Source organism: Osmia bicornis, chromosome 2 (genome assembly GCF_907164935.1).
Source record: "Osmia bicornis bicornis chromosome 2, iOsmBic2.1, whole genome shotgun sequence".
NCBI lineage: Eukaryota > Metazoa > Arthropoda > Insecta > Hymenoptera > Megachilidae > Osmia > Osmia bicornis.
The window spans coordinates 789,152-816,367 of record NC_060217.1 but is presented as its reverse complement, the minus strand read 5'-3'; the positions used below and the strand labels follow the sequence as shown (position 1 = coordinate 816,367).

Here is a 27,216-nt window from a genome sequence, read left to right as displayed (position 1 = left end):
GACTTTTGAAAATAGAATTTTCATTAGCTACAGTAGCAAAATACCTATTCACTTAAATATTTGGCTTCACACGTTTACCAGGCTAAGATCGTTTATATTAATATACAATATGTAAAAGTGTGCCATATTGGATATGGGCAGTGTCGATGGTAGTACGAGATAAACTTACTCTTTATACGAAATTTACGAGATATAAATATACATATAACATTCATATTTATATATATATATTACTTTACATGCTAGAAATGTAGTACGCTAGGCACTTGTTTGAGTAGTTATAGAAAAGAAGAAAAATAAGAAAACTTACGACGTACACTGAAGAAAGCGATGGCGGGAAATTCGTAGACAGACCCGGTCAAACGAAAAGAAAACTAGGACATCGACGAAAGATGAAAGGAGCGGAAGAACGAAGAAGTAAAAGTTACAAGAAGAAAAGAAAAATCTAAGGAAAACGAGACTGGGATTACGAAGAAACGAAGAATAAGATATTTACGAGGGGTGAAGATTTGAAAGGAAACAGTTCTCTTCAGCTCTGTTCATCTTATTGCTGGACAATCCTTTCTCCCTTACATTCGCGTAAATACATGTAATTCGTAACGGCAGTATTAATGTTCGTTCGTTAAAAAAAAGATGAGGGAAAGAATGAAGAAGAAAGAAAAGAAAAGAGAGCAAGAAGAAACTCGTAAGTTCATGATTCTTTTTACGTGTTCTTTATACACACTTGGCAGCGACTTATTCGGGACCTGAGGTTACCTGCCTTCAGGGTCTGTTTTTCGGGCCTTTGGAATTGTTGCCTATCTTCGATGCTGGCCATCCAAAAACTGAATTCGTTCGCATAATAATGGCAGTGTCCTTTGGCGCCGTTGCACTCGATGAACGGCGTGGCACGGAAGTCCTCCAGACAGGATCCAGGACTAGACAGTGACTGTCCTCCACCTTGGGAGCCGGCACCAGTATGCTGAAACAATCAGACACTTTTTTTAGTAATGTGACATGCATATTTAAAACCCGCTGAACCTTCACAGGAGATTCTCGTGTGAATAGTAGAATAACAACTTTTTCCAAACTTTTCATATTGCGAACGATTCATTTTTACTAGAAGTACTTGTATAAAAAAAGATCCCAATTCCATAAACAATCGAACAGATATTAATTGTCTTAATTTCGTAGATGAAGACACCTATAGTACCTTCTGGTAATATCTCGTAAATTTTAATTTTGGGAATTAATATAGTGTCAGGGCCGGCGTTAGGAAGGGACGCGGCCGGCAATCGTCCAGGGCGCTAGATCTGTACGGGGCGCCGCAGCCCGGTGTCCCTAGTTTATTCATCTATATCCGTTTAGATTAGTAAAGCTGCTATGTAGTTTAACAATTTTGACAATCTAACTACAGATTCATCATTTCATATTATTACCTTGTCTTTTTTTCTTAAAAATTTTTAACCCCGGAATGGGCGCCATTATAATCTTGCCCAGAGCGCCAATATTGCTAAAACCGGCCCTGTATAATGTACAGTATTACGAACGAGTTTTGTTGAACTTCGTTTCACAAATTCGTTACAAACACGAAGTACGACCTACAACGAGCTCCAATTTACGACCCACATAGGAGATAATAAATATTCTTTAGCAAATAATTTAAATAAGGACCCGAGATGAATAAAATGTAAACTGAGATGGAATGAAACAGAAAACAAAGTATTCAAACTCTACACCTTGTTAACATTGTCAAAAGCTTGGAATTGAAAGAAATCAACGTGAAAGTTTTCGCTTTATTTCGCAACAATGAGAATTAAGTGAATGTCTTTTTGAGGTAGTCGGTGCTTTATCGATGTAGAGCTAGCGCGATAAAAGTTTGAATTGAAAAGCAGAGAAGCTTCGAAAGTAGGATGGGCTTTCGTCAGAGAGTTTCAAATGGCAGAGTTGAGAATACGTGGAAAGAGCGTTGAACACGAGATTTGTTGAAGCGTCTCGCACGTTCCTGGAAAACGTGTCGTTTTAAAACGCGACGTTTGTTGTAGGATTTACGATGAAGGATGTGAAACACTGACATGCAGGAAACCGTAATAAAGGTATTTTAAAACGTTGAGCTTCAATTGAAGCTACAACTTAAATTATTGTTTAACATTAGGTCAATTCAAGAGCTTATGTTTAGATTCTTCATGACATACTTTTAAATAAATAATCAATACGACTTTTAAGAATATTAAGTCTACGAAAAATCAGGTAAAAGATATTATACAAATCTCAAAGGGAAGATAATGCAATAAGAAAGAAATTAAAATAGGAAAGTTTAGCCCATTGAAATATTCGTCAAGTAGTAAAAAGTATGAAAAATCAACATCGTATAAATCAACATAGGGTTCAAAAATATTTAAAACTTAATATTATTAAAGTTCAATTCCAGAGCTTAGAAAGATATGATTCCTAATACATATTAGGTATAATGTAATGCAATGTTTATAATCCTTCAGACACGGTAATTTATACTATAATGAAACAATGGAAGTCTTGGGTAAATTATCTGAAATTTGGAATGAAAAAAGTTAATATTCGTACCATGACGAAACTGTATCCGATCCAAAGACCGGTCCATCCTTGTGGACACTCTGGAATGCTCAATGACTGACTGTGCACTGCTAACACATTCGCTGGAACTTCGCATACCACACACCTGCGAAAAAATAAACAAATTCATTAATACTGTTTTACTAGTAACCACATCAAATTCTTAACAGCTCGTGTATTGTTCATGAACGAAATGGATAATTACTATTAGTTTAAAATTCAAAAATCCCCTTAACTCTCTATGCCATAGAGTCTATGAGAAAGCTGATTCGTTTATGTCCGAAACAAAATTTCCCTTCTGATATTTGACTCAATAAACGATTATATATTGTATATTAAAGTAGAGACCTCACTAATTGTAAGTACCTCAGAATTTTCTCATATTATTCGGAAGCCAGGAACAGTAAAAAAATTTAGCCAGTCACGAAGTAGTGATAGAAGTGTTTTTCCTAAAGAAAAAACTCAACGTACCTGGAGATGTATTCTTCTATCGCCGTCTCCTCAATAGGCATCATGGGAATTGGACTATTGGTCGACAGCCAGTAAGAACGATCGTTGCGACTGGCATAATGGCACACGTTGTTGACGTCGCAAAAGAGGAATGGCATAGTCGAGAACTTTCTTACGCAGGAACCAGCGTAACCTGTTCCGGGATAATTTATTAAATGGCTGGTATGATTGGCCAGAAGGAAAAGATCAGCAATGAAAAGGCTGATCGCTTATTTTTAGATATAGTAGAATGTCAGCATGAAGCAGTGTTGCAATGCTTAAAGTATAATCTGTAATCTAAATCTGATGATCAATGAAAATTATACACATTGACACAAGTAAATAGGAGCCAGAATGGGTCCATAAAAAATTATTTGGGTAATTAAAAAAGGATTGCTCCTGCAATATGTCTTAATAAGTCTTATCTTTGCGTTAAATTTTGAAAACCTGAATAACTTATAGTATCAATTTTTTATTATAAAAGGATGAAGTGTTTTGTTTCATGGAAACCAACTGAAAAGTTAACCGAGCTGTTGTCGTTACATAAATTATAACAAAGAATATGATAAAATATTTTGATCTTTTATACTTGCCTAAATCTTGCGAATGCGCTCTTTCATCACCATCTGTGTACAATAAACTGTACCCTTCCCAGAGTTTGATGTGTCCTGGCTCGCAAACTGGAACCGTTTGACTTTGACTGTGTCTGACCAACAAGATACCAGTAAGATAATCAGGGATCACATCGCACGGTTGTCCAGGTTCACCTGCAGGACCTGGAACTCCCACAGGCCCTTGCAAACCTGGCAAACCAGGCGAACCGACAGGGCCAGGTAGACCTGGCAAACCAGCTGGGCCTGGAGGTCCTGGAAGCCCGGATGCACCCTTCACTCCATCCAATCCTGAGAATCCTGGTGGTCCCGGAAGTCCCTTTTCTCCTTGTGGCCCTGGTGGACCCGTAGGTCCTATAAAACAAATATTTATGAGATAAAATGTACACATTTCGGTGTCTATGATAACTGTAATATGCTATTTTATTCTAAACTTACACAATATAACAAATGAAGTGTAAAAAATCAAGATACTTGTTTACCTTTTATATCCTTAATAAGCAATGAAAAGATAAAAGCTTGATCAGTACTTTTTATGTTGCGAATAACAATTTCAAGGAATTATGTATTGTAGTAAATATATCTGTATAATTTTTTTTTTTACTTGAAGTTAGGCGCCTTGTCAGTTGCAAAAGGATTAACTATACGTACCAGGGTATCCACGATCTCCTTTCGGTCCCATGGGAGGTTCGATACAATCTTCACCCTTGTCACCTTTTGGACCTAGATAACCAGGCGGACCCTTCAATCCTGCTGGACCAGGATATCCTCTGTCACCTTTCTCTCCAGAAGTTCCAGGAGCACCATTCAGTCCGTCCCAGCCTCTGTCACCCTTTTCTCCGGGAAGTCCATCCAATCCGCTAGGTCCTATAAATTGTTTTCGAATAAATTTTTGAATATCCTCCACGTCTCCCTATTATTTTTTCAGCACTTTTATTGAAATTTGTGATAAATGCACTACACTTATTTTCTAGTAATGTAAATGTATGAAATAAAAATATGATTGATTTAATAAATATAATTTAACTCGAGTTTGTAATCATTTAATATAAAATACTATTTAAACTTCACTGTTTACCTGGAAATCCTGCTTCTCCCTTTTGTCCTGGAATACCGGGCAATCCTCGTAGACCAATGTCTCCTTTATCACCTTTTTCACCCAGTAAACCTGGCATTCCTTCAAGACCCGGACGTCCATCACGACCTGGTAGACCAGGAGTACCCGCAGGGCCCATATCACCTTTTTCACCCTGTGGGCCAATGGGACCATAAGGACCCTGATCTCCTTTGTACCCTGGCAGACCTGGCAATCCTTGCTCTCCTTTTTCTCCTGGTCGCCCTGGTATTCCCTCTCGTCCATGTTTTCCTGGCATACCTGGTAAACCTTTTTCACCTTTGACAGTTAATCCTAAAATGCCTGAGGGTCCGCGTGGTCCTTCGTCACCTAATATAATAAATATGATACGTTTGTTGTAACATTAGGTATTCTAAGCTAAACGTGGATCTCTTAACAGTAATGGTAATACAAAATAATTGAAAACTATACCTTTAGCACCACTATGTCCTGGTGGTCCTGGGTTTCCAGCTGGACCAGGTGCACCTCGGTCTCCCTTTTCACCATCGTATCCAGCAAGACCTTCTAAACCACGATCACCTTTCTCTCCAGGTGCACCTGATAATCCGGGAATACCTGGTTCACCTTTTTCACCTTTGACCTGAATTGTTGGGCCAGGTGGTCCACGGTCACCCTTTTCTCCAGGTCCACCAGCAATACCAGGAAGACCAGAAGGACCTTAACAAGTAATTCAGTTACAAATGTATTTAATAGTACAGACCTCTTTTTTATTATTATAAACAGGTTTAAAATATTTTACCTGAGAAACCGCGTTCTCCTTTGGATCCGTTAAGTCCAGGACGCCCTGGAGCTCCCATATCACCGTCTAGACCAGGGAAACCAGGAGGTCCAGGTGGACCAATATCACCACGATCGCCAGGCAAACCATCGATTCCAGGTGTTCCTGGTTCACCTGATGCACCTGGTGGTCCCTATTTACAAGAAAGATAAAATTCAATTTAAAGAAATCGTCATTATAAACATACAACAGTAACAATAAAAGATACGTACGAAATCTCCTTTAAGTCCAGGGAATCCTCTAACTCCTGTATCACCTTTTTGTCCTTGAAATCCTGGCATACCATCACGACCTGGTATACCAGGTTCTCCCTTTGGTCCTGGTAATCCATCACGACCGATACCAGGTATTCCAGATTCTCCTTTTGCACCATCAATACCATCTCTACCAGAAGGACCCGAAGGACCGCGGATTCCTGGTATACCTGGCTCACCCTTTTGACCTTTCTCTGACACTTGACCCGGTTCACCTTTACGACCCTAATAAAATTATAAATAAAGTGTAATTAACCCGTTTAGCAATGCTTTGACAATGTACTTTGTCTACTATACGAACTGTGTTAATTATTTTAAAGATTAAACTGTGCTGAGAAGAAAAAACTTACTGGCAAACCTGGTGGACCTCGATCACCTTTAAGTCCGTCGAATCCAATTGGACCCACTAAACCAGGAGGGCCAGGAAGGCCATCATCTCCTTTATCTCCAGATGAACCAGGTGGTCCAGGTCTTCCTTCCATGCCAGGTAATCCAGGGAAACCAGATGAACCTTTCTCACCTCGCTCTCCCTTCATTCCAGGTGCACCTTCTACACCAGGTCTACCTTGTAAGCCAGGTGGACCACGTCTACCAGGATAACCTTTTGGTCCATCGATACCTGGTTCGCCTCGATCTCCTTTCGCACCAGGGAATCCTGGAAGACCAGCTCTGCCTGGTTCTCCCGGTAATCCAGGTTCACCTGTACATAGGCACACGATGTATGAAAATTTATAGCATTAAATAACGTGGCTAATTAAAAAAGTTTTGTGAATAGCGGAGTTAAGCAACCCCATACCTTTCATTCCATCTAGACCAGGAATTCCCGCTACACCAGGAGGACCTCGGGGTCCAACTGGTCCAGTATCACCCTTCCCTCCAGGTGCACCAGGTAAACCACTTATTCCTGGAACTCCAACGTCACCCTTTTCTCCCATAAATCCTGGCAGACCAGGGAAGCCGACTTGTCCTTCTTTTCCTGGCGGTCCTGGTAAACCTTTTTCTCCTTTCTCTCCTGGTGGCCCAGGCAAACCAGGACTACCTTTAACTGATATTCCAGGTTCACCCTTGTCTCCTTTCGGAGCTGGAGCACCAGGGAATCCTCTTGGTCCTTCACGTCCAGGCTCTCCAGGGAAACCCATAGGTCCCATATCACCTTTATCACCTCGCGGCCCTGGTAATCCTCGTGGCCCAACTGGTCCAGGTGGACCGATTTGTCCAGGAGGACCAGGTGGTCCCTAATTTGATTAAATTTTATTGTAATCTTTTACACGTTCAAAAGTAGCTACTATAGATAAGTAGGATGTTATAAAAGACAAAACGATTACATTAAAATATACTTACCGAAAAACCTTGTAAACCTTTGTCACCACTTGGTCCATCTCTTCCCGGAGGTCCGGGTTCTCCTTTTTCACCCTGAGATCCTCTATCACCTTTTAGATCCTTAACCCATGTCAATGGTGGACACTCGCCTATTTTACGCATGATTTACAAGAGATTTACGATGGTATATGTCATTTAGAACCTTGTATTAATAATAACTATTCTAGTATATATTTACCAGGTTCTCCTTTTTGCCCGTACAAACCAGGTTCACCTTTGAATCCGGTTGCACCTATTCGACCTGGTTCTCCAGGTTCTCCTTTCACGCTGATACCACTTTCTCCTTTTCGTCCTGGAACACCTGGTCTACCAGGTATGCCATCTTGTCCAGGGAATCCACGATCTCCCTAAATGTAACCGAGATAGTATTACAGGAGACGTGATAACAGATTAAAAATTGCTTTTAATAAACAGCAAAAAAATATAAATCGTAATAAACGTTATAACTTACAGCTGTACCCTTGGCACCCGGGAATCCTTCGAATCCAAGTGCACCCTTCTCTCCAGGAGGACCTTGTGGACCCGGTGGACCGGGTCTTCCGGGTTCGCCTCGTAAACCTCTCTCACCTTTCTCCAGTTTAATCGAACTTTCTGAAACAATTGCTGGCGTACCTGGTTCTCCTTGAGGGCCGGCTGAACCAGGAATACCATCTTTACCCTGTTATAACAAAAAAAAAAAACAAAAAACAAAAATGTGGTTTAATAAATACATAGAATTGTATAGTTACCAAAAGCTAATGTGAATTATATAATTGCTTAATTGATATCCTTTTATTTAAAATACTCGAATGAGTTTTTAGTATACCGGTGGTCCTGGTCGTCCAATTTGTCCAGGCAGTCCATCAGCACCAGCTTCCCCGGGGAATCCTCGTTCTCCTGGTGGACCACGTGGTCCAGGAAGACCAGGAGTACCATCGAGACCACGATCTCCTTTAAGTCCTGATAGTCCTGGCAAACAATCTTGACAACGTCCTCCGATATCTCCCTTTTCACCTGGAGCTCCTGGAAAACCTGGAGCACCATCTTTTCCTGGAGTTCCTGGCTCTCCTGGAAAACCAGGTTCACCTGGCGATCCAGGAATTCCATCCAAAGAGTCCCCTGGGAATCCACGCGGTCCTGAATAACCGCGTTCTCCCTTTTGTCCTTTCTCTCCATCTAAACCAGGTGCTCCATCCATTCCTTTAGGGCCCTACATCAATAAACAGTTAAAGGAATCATTTAATAATACTTTTAATTCAGCAATAAAGTTAATTAACGTTTTGTTATTTTTCAACTAATATTTACCACAATCGACAGCCCTTTCTCTCCTTGAAGACCTCGTGGACCAGGCGAACCAGGAGGACCGTCGAAACCTCTAGGTCCTGTTGGTCCTGGGAATCCAGTGATTCCAGGCTCTCCTTTGCCCCCTTTTTCTCCTGGCAATCCCTCGGGACCAGGAATACCTTGTGAACCAGGACCACCGGTCATTCCTATAGGACCTCTTGGACCTGGATCTCCTGGATATCCATCAGCACCACGAGGTCCAATTGGACCTGGAAAACCTTGAGGTCCTTTTGGTCCTGGTGGACCTGGCGTACCTTTACCGCCCTACAAATATAATTAAGTTAACAGATAACGCTTAATTATTAACAAGTAATAATTACTTTAGTATAAGACTGGTACTCACTCCTGGCGGACCTGGAGGTCCTCGTAATCCTGAAGTACCCATAGGTCCATCTCGACCCGGTTGTCCCTTCTGACCAGGACGACCAGGAATTCCGTCTAATCCATCGTAACCACGATCTCCTTTACGTCCAGGTGGACCTGGAGGTCCTGAGAAACCATCCCTACCCTAGATACAATAAATTCTTCTATCACTGCTATCCCACATTTTTATATTATTGATCAAAATTGTATCGTTAATACATTCTACTAAACTTACGCGAATACCGGGAGCTCCTGGAAGACCTTTCTCTCCTTTCCCACCTGAATAGCCAGGTATACCATGATCTCCAATTAAACCTGGTTCTCCTTTTTGACCATCAAGTCCCATTTCACCCTGCACAAATAGTCAGAAATTAAATTACTTTATTATAAAAAACTAGTTATAAACAGTTTTTAAGACAATACCTTGTCTCCTTTTCCACCAGGTTCTCCCTTTTCACCCGTAACTTCTGGTGGCACTCCTTCGAATGGTACAAGAGGAACAGATGAACCCGGCGGCCCTTGCTCTCCCTTTTGACCTTTATCACCCTTTACACCTTCAAATCCGAGACCCATGTTGCCTTTCTCTCCTTTTGGACCAGGTATTCCAGATCCACCCTGAATGATAATTAAAAGTTATACTTTATTGAAAAATTTCTCAGTGACACTAATATGATCACTTACATAAGGACCACGTTCACCCTTTGATCCTGGTATTCCGTGTTCTCCTTGAGGTCCTGGAGGACCTGGAGGTCCTCTCACACCATCGATACCTGGTTCTCCTTTCTGACCAACAGGAAACATGCCAGCAAACGCTGGTTGACCTTTATCTCCTTTAGGACCTGGCGTACCTCGAAAACCACGAGGACCGGGTTCTCCAGGAAGACCACGAAGACCAGGTTCACCCTAAGAGATAAAGAGGAATTATTTTGATGTAACTAAGAACATTTTTTCAGAATAATAGTAATAATAATAATAATAACAGAATACACCTGTCAATTTCAAATTACACTTTGAAATTATTATTCCTTAAAAAAGATGGAAGTATGAAAATTTATTGTTTGCTGACAAATCGGTTTTAATACACGTACGTCTGTTCCGTTGCATCCGTCACGACCAGGAAGACCAGGAGATCCAGGAGAACCTTGAACTCCGGGAACACCATTTATACCGGGGAATCCGGGCATACCCATTTTTCCCTAGGGAAGAGCGATGCAATTAAAACGATTAGAAGTAACGATAAAGTGGATTGTTCCACAAGTACATAATGGTACGTACTCTGTCACCTTTTGGCCCACGTGGTCCCTGAGGACCAGGATCACCTTTCTCTCCTTTCGGTCCTAGGAGACCTTCTGCTCCAGGAAATCCTCTTTGACCTTTGGGACCCTGTGGTCCCATTACACCTGGTGAACCCTGTATACATAAATTATAGCAAATTAATTCTTCAAAATCGTATCTACATTTTGAAAAATACATTTCTTTATTTACAATCGTAAATTGAAAGGTAGAACATTCCAATGATGAAATATAAGTGATATTTAGTTAAACAATTATATCTTTTTATTAAACAGCTATTTATAATAGAAATTCAATTGGGTATTTAGGATTGTTTTAAAAAGAATACGATTTCTTGGTTGAACTGTTTCTGTTATTTTGTACGAATACTCACTCTCGAGCCTTTTTCTGCAAAACATTTCGGTACACAGCAAGCTGATCCGGTGCAATTCTTTGGTTGAGCTCGTCCTGGAATTGGCACAGCCGAATAACTACTCGGATAATTGTCCGAGCCACCAGCTGCACCGTATCCTCCTCCTTGACCTTGCGAGTATCCTCGGCCATAAGGATCTTCACGACCGTAAGCGTCTCCGGATCCACGATTTTCTCCGTAGCCATCGCCATAAGGATCTCTAGAACGTTGTCCTTCTACTTCTGCTCCTCTTCCGTAAGTGTCCTCATAACCTCGAGATCTTCCGTAAGGATCAACGGGTCCTTGATTGTAAGGATCCTGAGTGCCTTGTCCCTGGCTCTGGCTATGGCTCTGGCTATGGCTCTGGCTATGGCTCTGGCTGTAGGTCCTTCGATCTCCGCCTCCTTGTAAAAAGAGAAAATTACTCGCGGCTTTGAAAGGATGGTCTGTCAAACAAAGATTAAAGGATACAAATAGTAATGGAAGAAAATTATAAGGAGTTTGTAGTGATATAACGAACGGAAGTGTTACCAGGAGATTACATTAATTAACATTAATTTAATTTATAATTAAATTCTAATAAATTTATAATTATTAAATATAATTATGCAAACAATAAGAGGATAACAAGAAACAAATTTATTCTATTCTTAGAAGTATAGTTAAGAAATAATTAATAAATTATTGTATAATATTTTGTAGAAGAAAAACAAAAAATTGTATTTACTAAGAACAAGAAATCTTTTCGATAATGCTATTAATAATTAAATATGCAGTTCATTCATATTTAACAAAATGCAACAATTTCATAAATATTTACAACACACTGTAATAAAGGATTAAGTACCACATACAATAAAACACTATCAAATAAATAAACGTTTATAATCATAAAATTCTTCTTCAATTATTAAAAAGATACAAATTGTAAGATTAAAGAAATAAAAATATTCTAATTGAAAAAAAATGTTAATTGATATTTCAACATGATGTTCAAATATCTGTTTCATTCTTTTAATACTTTCGGTGTTTCGGTAAAATGAACTTTATTTCGCTTCAGATTTCAATTTCCTATTATAACCAGTTAAATTTTATGGAATACCATAAACTTGCGCGGGCGCATAAACGATGGTGGTATTATCGATTAATAGGAAACTATTACACAATACTGCAAAGGGAAAAGATTAACGATCTCATTAATTAGCAGACTGAAGTTGAATCCGTAAATCTCACAATATTGCGGTGAAGCTATTACAACGAAAGGAAGACAAATGCTTTTTCTTGATAAAATATTAACGATCAATATCATTAATTCTACAAATGACCCACGCGAGTACCATAAAAAAATAAACGAAGGCTAATAAATGGTTTCAAGAAATATGTATACTATTTTCATTAATTTCCATTATTGTCTATTACAATAATTTATTTCTCTGAAATGGTAATAAATATTTGAAGTAGTTGTATGAATTGCAATGATGAATATAAAAAAAACTTTAAATGCGCAAAATGTAGATCTGCGATCAAATCAGGCTTCACCAGGAAAAATGGTGATATTCCGAGTTTTCGCCCTTCCTCATAGGCATCCATAAGGGAAATGACAATGATGAAAAGGAGGTATACAGGGTGTTCGACAGCAGGTGGGAGATTTTTTAAGGGGTGATTCTAGGGGTCAAAATAAGACGAAAATCAGGAATGATGAAATATCATTTGCGGCTTTGTTTTCCAGTAATTAACGTTTAAAAATTCGAATAAAAAGCGCCTAAAACCTGCAATCTGCCCAGCAGCGACGACTGAACGTCAGATCAGCAGAGGTGGATACAGTCATAACCAAGAAGAGAAAGCCATACTACAGTACCAAGAAACAGAATAGTACGAAGTAAGTTTCTACCATTCAATGATTCTTGGTTATGACTGTACCTACCCCTGCTGACCTGACGTTCAGTCGTCGGTGCTGGGCAGATTGCACATTTTAGGGGCTTTTTACTCGAATTTTTAAACGTTAATTACTGGAAAACAAAACCGCAAACGCTATTTCGTCATTCTTGATTTTCGTCTTATTCTGATCCCTAGAATCACCCCTTAAAAAATCTCCCACCTGATGTCGAACAATAGGAATTTAGCTCTATTTATTTACTTTGTTATTCCTACGTTTTAGCTATACATTAAATTTTATAATATTTAATGATTAAAAATTATATAATTTCTTTTTCAATTACTTTTAATATTAGCATCCTCAAAATTAGGATTTTGAAAATTCCTGCTTCTCTATATCGCCATTTTCCCTAAGGAAGCCTGATTTAATCACGAGTGTACCCTTGATCAAGATAATAATTCATAATCTTATTGCTCGACGAAGTGAGCAGTAACCAATCGATTTATCGTGAAGATTTTAGGTTCATTAGCGACCATTCGATATCACTTTAATTACCATAACCTCGTTGATATCCTCCCGACCCATCGGTTCCAGATCTTTGACCATATTCACCGCCATCGGGGTATCTGTTGTATCCATCGTCGTAATTTCGGCCTTCGTCATATGGTTCTAAATTCCGCCTGTCTGCTTCCTCTGAACCTGCAAATGAATACAGAATAGATATTGAAATTATAAAAGTCAGCTGTAGTAAAAGATTACGACAGAAAAAAGATTATAAGTAAATACAGAAAAGTAAGAAACTCTAGAAACAAAATTAGTAACAAATTGCCAAAGAAAATATGCACGTGTTAAAACATTTAATTACAACTGATTATCTTGTATTTTAAACAAATAAATTTTTTCCAGTATCTGCTTAATTCAACAGGAATTAGAGTTATTTAATTATTTATCCAAAATAAATTATTTAAAGTGTCATAGACATACAAGCAAATAATTCTTCATGGACGTCATAGTCCATTTTGTATTAATAAAAAAAATGTTTTAACCGTTCAATTATCAACAGTTTTCTGTGTACTTTATTGGCGTAACTAGATAGAGGCCATGGTGCCCTCTCCCCCTTACAATTCTAAGATCCTCAGGTTCTAACATTCCAAGACTCTAAGGTTCTAAAATATAAAAATTCCAAGGTTAAAAACTTCTAATATTCTACAATTATAAGGTTTTAAAATTTCGTGTACCTGACTACTTTAGAAAAAGGTCCTAGTTACGCCAATGGTCTACTTATCTAAGGTTGTCAATGTATAATAGAATAAAACTTTTCAGGTGAAAATTGAAGAAATATAGATACGATGCTTACCTTCGTTGTTCGAAAGAAAAGCTCTCCATCTAGGTGCAATATATTCGTCATCTGTACTATTTGGCTTTCCGATATCACCTCGTCCCAGTGGAACAACCGGTGGAGGATCGTTCGACCATGATGTGTGATTAAATTGCTAAAACAGAAAAAGACAAAATAAAAGTCTCCGAGAGGTTTTTTAAACTAGAATTCGATAAGCAAGAATACTTCAATTCAACTGTAACATCAATTATTTAACGCCCACTATAAATTAAATTAATGAGGGTGTATTTATTTTTATACTTTAGAGTAATTTAAATGTATTTATAAATTACTTTCATTTTTCATTGAATAAAACATTACAATTTTTATTTTGAAAATGAAAATAGTTTGTAAAGTTTTGTAAAAATATTGTAAAATATTTCAAGAGTAACTAACTACTTGTTCAATAATCGATACGCGTAAGATTATCCACCGAGATCTGGATCTCGTTCAGAAGGGATCTATAAACTACTTTATCGACACTACTTTATCGATCACGAGGTAAAATTTCAAAAAACCGATTAAAAAAATGTAGGACACACAGTGAAAAACAGTACGTATTTAATATATAGAGAAAATTAAAATAATATATGTAATGATAAAATACTTGAAGTTTAATAAAATAAACAATAATAATTTCTGTAGAAAAATCAAGTGCAGCCTCTTTTTTTTTAACAACAAAATAGATTGCATTAAATTTAAATACACACGATTATCATTCTTTCCATTTTGTAATACGAATCCAAGAATGTAATGAAAACAGAAAACTTATAATATCATGTTCATGTTATCTAACCATGTTCAATTACAAAATAAGTTGAGGAATTAAATGTTAAATCCTGTGTAGTGTAAGCAAAACCACCTGTAGATAAAATTTTAAACAGTAAATATTTTATTAAATGATAATGAAAAGTTTTATTCAGGAAAGCTTTACCGTGTTTAAGGTTCAAGGCTGCGTGAGGAGTTTGCGTTGAAATAGAAAAGCATACCTAAGCATATGCTTATATCAAATGCTTATGTTAGGTACAGAGATTAAAAGTGTTTTCAAGAGGATCTTTTTACTTCTTTATATTTCTCTGGTTATATCAACTGTCGATAAGTTATCAGTTATTCTTCTTGTATAACAGAAGCCGTCTCAAGTAACCATAAAATTTATACAATGTATGAAATTTGTACTTATCACGTTAATAATTTACTATTATTTCATAATGAAGTGATATTAACTTCTTAAGAACAATATTTATTTCATTAAGGTCATTTTTTAGTTTATAAATTTATTACTCATGGCTTAAAAATTTGTTAAGAAAAGTCATAATATTAAAATTAAGCTCTCTTATCGTTAGAGTGATATTACAATTGAATTTGAAATTGAAATTTTGATTGACATTTACTAAAAATAATGTTCTAGTGCTAAATTATTATGCTTTATTGCTTATTTCTCAACTCCTTGCAAAGATACAAAAAGAATATTTTGAAATAGGTAGGATAAATCCTTCGAAAATAAAATTACGGTCTTCAAATGGCATTTAAAACTAGAAATCGTAAAGCTACTTCTTCAAATTTCACGATTTCATCAAATACTGTTTCAAATCTAATACTATACGTTCTAATTAGTTCCTCCAGTTTTAACGCATTCTTCTAATTCCTATCGTCTGAAACGTGTTATATAAATCTTTGAAATCACGTTTTAATTGATAATATACTGAAATTCTTTAAAGTTTCTTTAAACAATGAAAAAAACAGCGTTAAATGTATGCTTAGTTTCAAATTAAGAATAAGTAAATAAATAAGATAAATTTTAACAAAAACACATTATAATTTCTATGATGTGAAATAAAAAATCCGAAAAACCATGATTTTAACGAGTTTGGTTGTTCTACTATCAACACTCAACAATCCAAATATTAATTTTTTCAAATCACATATTAATTATTTTTGCAATTACCTAATTAACAATTCAAGTAATTAAACTTCAATTTAAGTCGCAAAGTGTTAGGTTAAGTTAAGTTTAACACTCGGCCATTGCAATAATCACAACTGTTCTAATATCAAAATTCATTCATCCAAATATTAATTACACAAATTTAATTACATGTTATACAAGCTCGAATCTTTCAAATTTCGTTTGAAATCCCTCGGACGGCAGACCATGGGAAGAGCCACAATATGATTTTGTTTCTGATATTATTTTTATTATTTTCTAAACTTTACACTGTTGCTTTAAAAATTCTTTTTCGAATATATGAAACTGTTTCGTTTAAAAATTATACGTTAAATTTTTGTTATTCAAGGGTTAATTGTATCTCCCATCTACTTGATTTTGTATAATATTGAACAATTAAAAAATTACACAAATGCCTGCAATTTAACTGTGTACAAATCAAGCCTGTTGAACTTCACGTTTGATTCGCTACCTCGACCTTCTGCCTACTCTTCGGTTTGTTATAACTCTCTCTCACGATTCTCTTACAGCATCACAGTACAAACACCCACAGGCATTGTAAATTTCACCGAGTTATCGAAGGAAGTTGGTTGAATCCCCTCGAAATACTGCCTAACATCTCTGCTCTAACTCCGTTCTATGTTCGGCAACTAGATATTATAATATGTGTACAAATTAGCTCTCGATTCAGAGGATGCGTTATCAAGTTCGCAGAAAGTCATTGTCTTGCCCTCGTTTTCACATTTTATCCTTTTTACATTTCGGGATGGCACGCACTGGCAGGAAGCACGCAGAGATAACTTGTACGTTATCGTTTAGAAATGACGTTATAGCGTTCAACTCGTTCCTCTTTGGACGAACTTTCGTGATTGATGCCATGAGTAGGCTGAGTTTTTCCCAAAATGTTCAATGAAAACACTAGTTATTGGTTTATCAAACCGGAAGATAGTTACACCAACACGATATGTGTAGAAAAAATCTAGAGAGGAAAAGTTTATAAAACGATAGGAATGAAGCAACCCATGGTAACGTAATAATATTTTAGTAAAATGAAATATGTACTTGGCTTCTAAAGATTATACTTATTGAGTAAGTTAAAAAGAATTTGGTTTCAAAGTATTATTTTATTAATGCCAATTGTAAATAAATTTTATTTATTGTTAGATAGTAAATGATGAAAATCTATAATTTTCTATGCTTTCTCTAGAGAAATTTAGATAATTTTACTTTTCTCAATGCAAATTAGCAGATGGTAAATTTTATAATTCAGTTTTTAAATTAATTAATAATTTGTGTAACATGTTGGTTGTCAGACTGAATCTGTTAAAAATTCCATTAAGTACTATTTTTATTTTTTCACTCATTTTCACTTTTTATTTTTAAATCTCATCTAATATTTTTACAATATTATATCTTTTATTCTTAATTTAAGATATCTAATACGAGCATTTTTGTTACAAAAGTCAAACAATTCTCAATGACATGAGTGATGAATTCCTATGAAAATACAAGCATCACGCACATGTGGCAGTCAAAGTGTTAAGAATTAATATGTATAAATTAGAAATTATTTGCATTATACAACAAATATTATGTATTCAAAACTAGCTTAAATAGAACAGCAAAATTTATCAAGTGAAATTTTAAGCTACTCTGAAATTTGCTTTGCAATAGTAGATAATATTTCTTAAATTAAATTAATTAGTAAGTACACAATTCTTCTTTGACATTCAATTCATCTCCCATGGCAAAATCTAACTAATCATCAATTAATTCAATTTAGCACCTTCGTTATAGCCTATTTGCAATTTATGTTCCCACAAGTTTGTGTTCCCACAAGGAACATTTATCACGTCATTAATTAATTTCAAACAACTTTTTTCTAATGGATTATTTAGCCTAATATAGCATTCAATTGCATAACCTAATCGCTCGTTATCACACATTATTAATAAATGAAGTTGTGTTGATAGTATGTTATTATTAAACTGCAAGAGTTTATGCAAGTAGGTATGATATGCCACCAATATGCAAATTATATGTAAAATTTATGCGAAGTATATGCAGGGTAAACATGTACAGTAAATACGTACTTTCCTAGGGATTAGAAAATTCGTACAGGTAATCAGGTACAAATTATCATAAGAAGTAATTATATTATGTGTAACGAGCTGTTGTATTATTAAATTATTAAAATTATTTATGTATAAAACTGTTAAACCATTTAAACTATCACTATTAAATTATTACCTATGTTATATCAGAACAAGTTTCAGACACAATTTAAATTACAATAAATAACAAAAGTGTTATTAATTAAAAATCAGTGTTATTTATTTAAATTTCTGAGCTTCTGGACATTGTTAAAAAAATCTTTGTTTTTCTTTTCAGAAAGTTACGTATATAAAAAAAAGATGTAATATAAAAGATCCTCTAATAATAAAACGTACTTCTATTAATGACTTATATTTTTAAATCGTTTTTATAAAAACACACTTGTGCATAAATCTTTGCAGACTAGTCACGATCGATCGTTAATCGATATTTACTCGCCGTTCGATTTTTCTAACTTTCATCCCGAATCGTCGAAACTTGCTGATAATACGATAATTTACAGCGACCTCGTAGCTAATTAAGCGCGAAACAGATTTACTGACATCACTGCTGAAAATATGTACGAGATTACATTTCCTTAATTCAGTGCGGCAGAAATAACATCCTTTTACGGATATTTCAGATCGTTAAAAAAAAATACAAATTAGATTCCGCGCTACATTAATTTTCATTCTTTAAATTTTACTGTTTGAATAAAAATTGTACCGCACTTCTGCTCCATTCTTTCAATTGAATGAAGTGGTTAATACACTTTAAACAGATCAATAAATTTTTGATTTAGTAACTCTCTTTTACATTCATTTAAAAATTAGGAAAGTTAGAAAAAAAAACCAGAAAAAATATTATAATAATTTTTATAATTAAATTTAATAATTTCTTAACTATTTTTTTTTATAATTAATTAATTTCATTTATTAATTAGAATAAAATAGTGGCGCATAGTGGAAACAAAGATGGCTTTATCTATCATTTAAAATTATCGAAAGTTGAAGTTGTACTTTGATTGTAACAATTAATCCTACATAAATCAGAATTTTAACAATAATATCATCTTGATAATAAGTAAGAAAGTAATTTAAGAGGAAAAGAATGAAGTAGAATTCAAATTTTTCAAATAGTAAACAAGACTGTAATAAAGACTATCAGAAACGAACTGTTATGAATACAAAATTAGCACAATTATCATCTGATAATGTACTTATTTCCAAACAATGAACCAAGGATATTATGTATAATAGGTACTTCAGCGTATCATATACAGTCAACTCTTCAAACCATGAAATTATTCCATCTATCACTAATTCTCATAAGATCAAAATGAAATTAACAGAAAAGGAAAAACATATAGATACATAGTACATAGTAAGTGTTTCACGTGATCAAAAGTAATTTTATTCAATAGCAATCGCTAATTATACGTAGATTTATAAATGGAAGCAGTTGATACTAAAATAACTATCATATTGCATTCTAGAACTCATTGAACACGGAAATTAAACGTTAGTTAATTAAGTTTGAGAAAAACAAATTCATATTAGGGGTATATAAAATGATTCTCTGCCTTTTTGTTTTTTATTAAATTGACAATTTTTTAAAAAGGTCATGGTAACTAATTAATCAAGTAATCTTTATTGTTATTATATTTTCGCGCCACTTTTCAAATAATAGAAGCGCGGGAAAATATTCAAAAACCCTTGAACAACGAAGTCGGAATCAACCGTTAAATGTATAATTTTTAAACGAAGGAGATTCATATGTTAGAAGTATTTTTAAAGCAACAGTGTAAACTTTAGAAAATAAAAATAATATGAAATAAAAAATTAAATTAGAATTGGGGCTATGTTTATGGTCTGCAATCCAAGGGTTAAAACAGTAATTCAGAAGGCATAATACCAAAGGCACTGAATTAATTTGTACTCCTAATAGTTACTGAACTTTGTTTTCACTCATATTTATTTCTAATCGGTCATTCAAGAACCTTTATTCTTTCGATAAATGTTAAAATAGTTAAAAACGTAACTTTAATGGCATAAATAACCTCAGCCTATATACTTTCATGATTAGAAATGAAAATTATCAAAACATTGTTGCTACTTATTTCTATTTCACGATATAGTTCAAATAATATGAAAGCCTTTGAACTCTGCTTTTAATTTTGTTTAAAAAAAATCTCTATGGCAGTAGATTATTTATTACTGTAATGATATAGTAATCAAGAAAGAATTAATCATACACTATTCTGTTTGCGACCACATTTACTTGTTAATCATGCATTGAAGTCTCACAGGTGGTTGCTTTAAAAATTAATCACCAACAATTATAGTATCATAAATAAAATCAAGTTAAGAAATTGAGTTACCATCTGCATTCAATATCGCAATTTAATCATTAAGTTTTCAAATCATTGGAAATTCATTGTTAAACATTAATGAATCAAAACTGTACCGATATTAATAATAAAATCGATACTTTTGTAAATACTCAGTTCTTAATATCCGATAAATCACCCAAGAAATATAATATTTAATTTCCCATTACCTTTTTCACATAGTCAGTCCGTATAATAACGTGATACTAAATAATTCCTGTTCCCCGTCGTCTAGAAAATGACCACACATAGCGTGGTAATTTTGTTCAACGAAGTCAGCCCAATTTTCTTATTTCAGATACGGTGGACTATCTTTTCGTGACGGTTCAAGAATTGTCCCCTTTATCGCATATCTTGACCGGCTTCGTGAAACTACGATTATGTAACGATCTATAAGAGAGTATTACGAATTCAGAGGGATCCTTCTACCATTAAAATATCGAATGTAGAGGTGTGCGAGTACTCGAATTTCGAGTGAAACAATGATCGGTCGGTCAAGCCGAGTCGAGCGCTTGAATTTGCCAAATTCCTCGAAATCGACGAACTGTTTGAAACAAAAGCGATCTACTCGAAAAAATCGAACTACATACTTGAATATTCGAGCTGAAAATTCATCTTCAAGTAAATCGAAGTTTTACGACGGTTCGAATATTTGAGTAGCTCGCTTTTGTTTCAAACAGTTCGTCGATTTCGAGTAATTCGGCAAATTCAAGCGCTCGGCTCGGCTCGAACAATCGAAGCGAGTTCAGCTCTAATCGAATGTCTCATAGACCACTGATGGCCTGCAATGTTTAACGAAGATAAGTACATTTTTAATTACCTATGCCGTAAAAAAATATCCTTCAATTATACATTGAAAGAAGAATGGATTTCTCAAAACGTTGAAACCTCGAAATCTAAAAAAGTTTCAAGTTTCGAAAGTTTGAAACCTTGCACTTTTCTCTTAAACCGGAAGTTTTGAAACCTAAGGAAGAAAAAACTTTTAAAGAAGAGATAAAAATTACCTAACAAGAAGTTATTCCTTTTGCCCTGTATTAATGCCTTTAAGTTCGACCCACGATGGAACTAGCATAACTATAACAAAAATTCTATGAAACTATCCAACTTATCTACCATAAGCATTAACCGTCTTTGTTAATTAAAGTTTGGGAACAACTATGTTGAAGTTAGAAAGTACGCAAATTAATACATGTTCTCTCACGTCCATGGACCTTTAATTTAGTGTAAGATGGTCGGTTGATTCGTTGGTCAGCGATTTTTAAAATCTTGTTGAACGGCGTGTATTCATGAAAATTGTCTGGACGTTATAATACATGCATACAACAGATACACGCGATGATTAATTTCATGAAGGGGTGATACAGTAAAGACTTATGACGACAGTGAAAACTTGTAATTTCGAGTAAAATATTACGTTACACGCCTCGTTTTATAAAGAACCTTCTTTTTCCATTTTCTTTTTTAAACAAAAGTAATTAGTGTACTCCACATTAATTATCATCCAATTAAATCCAGTAAAGTGCAACTTAATTAGTAAGATATTTTCTAACCGAACGAAATAATGTTTAAAGAATCAAGAAAGGCTTAGAAAATCGCTATAACGTCTTTGTATCTGATGACATTTTTAACCCTTAATTACTATGATAGGTTTTGGAGTATCCCATAACACTTAAGTAATAAGTAATAAGTAACATTAAGCCTATATCATTGATCTTCAATTAAGATAAACCTCATAATTTATCAATTACAGGTATTAATGAAGCTGCCTGTAAACAATAATTTCAGGTCTAAATTTTTATTAAATTTTTTTCTTAATAATGCGTAGAATGTACATAAGCTTTGATTCCTTATTTTGAGAACACCCTGTGTCTTTAAAAGCTTAGGTTACCATTTCATCGTTTTGGTGATTTCTATCAGCTAATCTCTTACTAATTACTACCATCCTTCCATAAACCAACACCATTATAGGTGTCTATAATTATAATCTTATCTATCTCGATTTATCTGCTTGGTTGTGTCTTGTTTTAGAGCGTTCAACGCTTAACTAACCACGCGATCATCATCAATCGTTTACAAACCCGTTCCTCTGACTTAACACTTTCGCTATGATACAAGTCACTCCCGTTCAGCAAAAAGATTTTTAACGTTTCACGCGTCGCCGAACCTGCATTGAGCTTGTAAAATATGGAATCTGTATAGTTGCTGTATAACGGTGAATCAAAGTTAAAAAGCAGATACTGAAAAATGAACATTCTGTAGATGTACCGCGGTCATGGTACAGTTTAAACAGCCAAAGGGCATACTGTAGAACTGTTGTGCATCAATTCGTGTCATCACAAGTCACGAATATTGTGAATGGAAGTGATCGCGTGAGCAAACTCACCGTCAGAATAAGTGTATGTATTTCTCATCTGATGAGTTCATTGAGTAAACAGTTTAATTCTCTGATGTCAGGTAGAAAAGATACCTTCAGAGAACTGGAAGTATTACCTATATCATTTAAATGTAAAAGGTAGAGATTTAAGTAGAGATTTAAATAATTATCTCAATAGAATTGAAAATTATTTAAAATTAGCAATTAAAGAAATAATTATTATGGTTGATAGTGAATTAATTTATCATTCAAAATCAGAAAATATTTTACTAAAGAATTAAGAACAAGGCCAGATCCCGAGCTTTTCTGGTCCTAGGCATACAAATGAAAATTAGATTCCTTATATGTATACTATAAAATTAAATTTAGAAGTAACAGCCAGGAAACTTATTTATTCCGTGCAGTAATGACGAACACCTCTGTGCGGGCCCTAAACACGTGCCTTCTTTGCGTAGGAATAAATGTGGCCCTAAAAAATTTAATTTATATTTCTATCATCACAAATACAATTTTAGATGTTAATTATAAATAACGTTAATTTTCAATAGCATAGAATTTAAAGGTAGCTTTTTACAGAAAAATTTAATAACTTTACTTGCGTGGAATAGCACATGAAATTATGAGCTCATTATCCCGAGATTAATGTTTCAAAACAGGAAAGTAAGTGTGAAAATTTTAAAAACCAAAGTCACTTCTTTGTGAAGCAATCAATCAGCAGTTAGTATCCCAGACGTCATTGGTTTTCATCAACCTGATGGTTTCAAACTGCATGTTCATTAAGAAGATGCTCGTTTAACAGATGACCTCTTCTAAAACGACTGCACTAATCATGGAAAGTCAAGAAGCGACGATTAAGTTCGCCAGACGATGGTAATCATACCGCAGTCAATTCCAAACTATTTTCAATAGTGACTAAGCTAGCTCGCGTGCCTCTACGCACACGGTACGTACCATAAGTTACATGGCGTAATAAAATTACACAGAGCACGGTTATAACGCCGTAGGCGGACTGGTCGCCGACAGACGACTGCCCTATTTCGAATTTAACACCTTCCCATGGTTAGTAGACGACAAAACTGCTCGAAATCGCGTTATCAACGTCCTTGCTGAATTTCTCAAAAATAAATACATTAAATGAAAAAGAAACAGAAGGTGATGAAAATTTAAAAATTTGTTAAAAATTACGTGACTTATTAGATCTTACAATAGTAATCCACTAAAGAACAATATTTTAGTTATTTGTTGAAGGATAAAATTGTGTTATAGAAGAATCGAACAATAGTTGAATAATTCAGACTGATTTACACATTTGTCATCGTTTGAGGCAGATATTGGAATTGAATTCAGTATTTTGAAAAGGTTTCATTGAATAATGAAAATATCCACAATTTATCATTTTTCAAATAACCACAATAGGAATGTAGGCCGATCAAATGAGGCTTCCATAGGGAAAATGGCGATATAGGAAAAACAAGAATTTTCTAAATCTTAATTTTGATAATAATAATATTAAAAGTAATTTAAAAAACAAAATAATATAACTTTCAGTTATTAAATATTATAAACTTTAAATTTAAATTCACATTTTCCTGCGTAAACATTTATGCGCATATGGTGGTACGCCACAGGCCTGTAAATATTGTACCCTTTCTCTGTATTGTTATTTTCCCGAAGGAGGCGTACGGAGAAGCGTACCATTTTTCCTGGGGAAGCCTGATTTGCTCGCAAGTGTACAATTAAAAGAAGATTCTTAATAAATATATCAACAGTTTATTAACAAAGTATCAATTTCTGTCTGCTCCAAAAACCTTTCTTACAATCAAAGACAAATATCATCTTTCCTATCCACATTTCAGTTTAGCCCCTCATTAAACAGTGAATTACCTCATCAAATATTAACTCTTTCACCTCTATCAAAGCAACCACTGCGTACCTCAACATTCACACCTAAATCTCTTGAAATTTGATCAATTGCCAGTAATACCTTAAAATTACGACCCTCAAATATAATATTCCCTGTTAGCTAAAAATATTGGAAACGGTATCAATGTTTTATCACTTAAATGTGTCACAGTATATTTCCTTTCCTCGATATTTTTAAAACCACAAAATTCTCAACGTATTAGCTAAATTTGACCTACGAATCATAATATGCTGACCTCCGTGTTAAATGATCAGAGACCTACTTTTCAATCACAATCGCCCTAACACAATTGTCTATAATTTTTCAAATTTCTATCCACATTATCCAATGGATGGTAAAGTCCCACACGCGTCGCGACGATGTTCGCGGATGAACGCAGAAATAACGACGCTCTCGATGATCTAATCGCACGGACAAAAACATTACGTTGGCCAGAGGTCTGCCGGCCTTCTTCGACACGGCTTTCTCGCCCTCGCAATTCCATCCGTGCACACAATGCTTGCACGAGAGGAAGGTCGGATCGCACGCGCCATCCTGGGCCACGATTGAAACACGATCCTCTCGATGCAACTGGCTTTTTAACAGCGACGCAACGATGCACGTGAATTGCGTGTACTCGTACACGAACACGCGAGTCTCGCGTAATCGATGAATGAATCGTGGCGACCCGCTCGATCTAGGGCCACCTTATCGGACTCGCTCGAAGTAAAGAGATTATTCAGAAGTTGATACGTACCGCACTGACAATCCCGGCTAGGAAGACTGCGGACGCGACGAATCTGAAAGAAGAATTTAGCAAATCAGTTTCAGAAAGAAAAAAGATTGGATCTGATTTAGAAACAGAAAGATATTAGCTTTTATTATAAATGCAATACTGGAAATTTCAAACATTATTATAAAATTCTGTATTTAATAGGGGAAATGTTTTTTTGTTTTTGAGTGACAACAAAAATTAAAATTTTATTGTAAAATATGAGAGTAATTTTTATGTTACAATTCTGTTGAAACTTGTGGAACATTTAATTCGAACACTTAAACTTTGCTCTTTTCAGAAATAGGAAATTTCATAAATTTTATACGTAAATGTAACAAAGGAAACTGGAGTTGATTATAAAATATGATAGTTTGTTTCTAATACTGAAATTTGTTGGCAGATTGTAGGCCGTTTGATTAGAAATCGTTCATTTTTGAAAATATAAATCTCTGTTAAATCTGACAATTTAGTATAAATAAATTTTGAATTATTACAAGGAATTAATTCAAATTATTGAAGGAAACAGATTAGTTGATCGCTAAAAACATGGTACTTATATCTTGCTCCAATTCATAGACAATGACGGTACCGCTTTCTTAAATCTTTTTTTCATTGCTTTAGTCAACTAATTTTAAATATTTCATATCAAAAATGAAGGAGCATACAAATAAATGCAAAATATAGAGAAGCAAATCAAAAGAAATAGATAGCTCGAAACCGAAAGTGTCACGGTAAAAGTATCAGGACTTGCTTTTTTCTGCGATAAGAAAATCAAAATAACTTAAGCTGGAATGTAGAATTCTGTTAAAATTCTGTTAAAATTCTGTTATCGTCTGTCACACTGGATACTCAAAAAATTAAACCACTTATGATAGACTCGATGAACCTAGACAAACTAGTGGCTCTCAAATCGTAGAATACACAAAGCTCGATTAGATGACGAAGGTTTCTCGTGAAAAGGATAATTGTTCGCAAACACACCGTCTTTCGTCCTTGAAATCTACTCACCGATGGGTACATAACGGGGGTTAAAAGTGTCCCCTCCGTCTGTCAAGAAAATACCTGTGGCGCGTGCAAGAAGTGAGAACGCGCATAAGAGAAGTCGCAGAAAAAGGAAAGCAAAATCTTCCGGCGGTTGAAGAAGAAAAAGGAAACGATCCCTTTATTCGGTGCGGCGCAGCGCACAGTAACCCGTCAAAGTTCCTCGAGGACGGAACAATACTTCCGTGTCGCGTTAGAAAGGAGATGAAGTAGAAGCAACACGTTCACCGAACGTACGCACGTGTTCGTGCAATACAGAGATCATTGACGTAACAACAGGTTGACGAACCAGCAACATTACCGAGAAGAGAAACTAGAAGAATAAGACCAGTAGAAAAGAAGAAAAGCGAATCGGGAAAAGGAGGAAGAAGAAGATAACGAAGAAGAAGAAAAGTCGAAGAAACAAAAAATAAGTAAAATAAAAATAAAATGAATGGTAACTCACCGCAATCCCAACCGGGTCATTTCGACCTCCCTATTCCGCGACGGGTCTAGGGAGCCGAAGAGCACAGGCTAACACGAGCACCGCACGGACAGGCAGTCACAAAATATCGCGGGGAACCCGGCACCGAGTAGACGTGGTGTGTGGACCGTCCCATCCAGGGAGGGCTCTGAATGAACGTCGGGTGGAGGGAAGAAAGGTGGAGGCGGCCGGTCGAGCCACGCCAGCTAGAATTCTTCTGCCGAAAGGATCTCTTCTCTGCCCGACTAATTTCCTTCTCTCGATTCCACGAGAGTTCTCCGTGTGCTCTCACACTACTGTTCGCGTTAACCTCCCCCGCTGCTCTCTCCACTCGCGACCAAGAGAATCGAACTCTCCAGCCTGCCTCCGCCAACTGCGGGACCAGAAGATACC

The 27,216-nt window shown here is 35.5% G+C and overlaps 1 protein-coding gene across 2 annotated transcripts; it reads right to left on the bottom strand.

The window, feature by feature from the left end:
- Positions 1-27,216, bottom strand: LOC114880309 (collagen alpha-1(IV) chain). 2 transcript variants are annotated; one of them, XM_029196185.2, is made up of 27 exons: positions 26,806-27,216; positions 25,302-25,344; positions 13,822-13,957; positions 13,020-13,163; positions 10,571-10,989; positions 10,180-10,314; positions 9,993-10,100; positions 9,586-9,807; positions 9,328-9,519; positions 9,140-9,256; positions 8,885-9,049; positions 8,503-8,805; positions 8,024-8,407; positions 7,670-7,876; positions 7,397-7,565; positions 7,180-7,307; positions 6,635-7,073; positions 6,189-6,538; positions 5,797-6,063; positions 5,546-5,717; positions 5,218-5,463; positions 4,750-5,115; positions 4,323-4,538; positions 3,654-4,025; positions 3,043-3,214; positions 2,563-2,677; positions 1-961 (listed from the first exon to the last, which is right to left on the bottom strand). In XM_029196185.2, the coding sequence occupies exons 1-27, from the start codon at positions 26,823-26,825 to the stop codon at positions 704-706; spliced, it is 5,865 nt and encodes a 1,954-aa protein (XP_029052018.1). In that variant the 5' UTR covers positions 26,826-27,216; the 3' UTR covers positions 1-703. The 2 variants fall into 2 exon arrangements, with proteins under 2 accessions (XP_029052018.1, XP_029052017.1); XM_029196184.2 differs by having other exon boundaries at positions 10,571-10,992; positions 26,806-27,215.

Bases quoted from the DNA above. Each gene is read 5' to 3' on its own strand.
- LOC114880309 (XM_029196184.2), bottom strand. From the start codon at position 26,825: ATGACCCGGTTGGGATTGCG. The intron at 9,520-9,585 runs GTAAGTGATCAT...ATTATCATTCAG, and splicing joins AGGGTGAACGTGGTCCTTAT to GGTGGATCTGGAATACCTGG. The intron at 5,116-5,217 runs GTATAGTTTTCA...TTATTATATTAG, and splicing joins AGGACATAGTGGTGCTAAAG to GTGACGAAGGACCACGCGGA.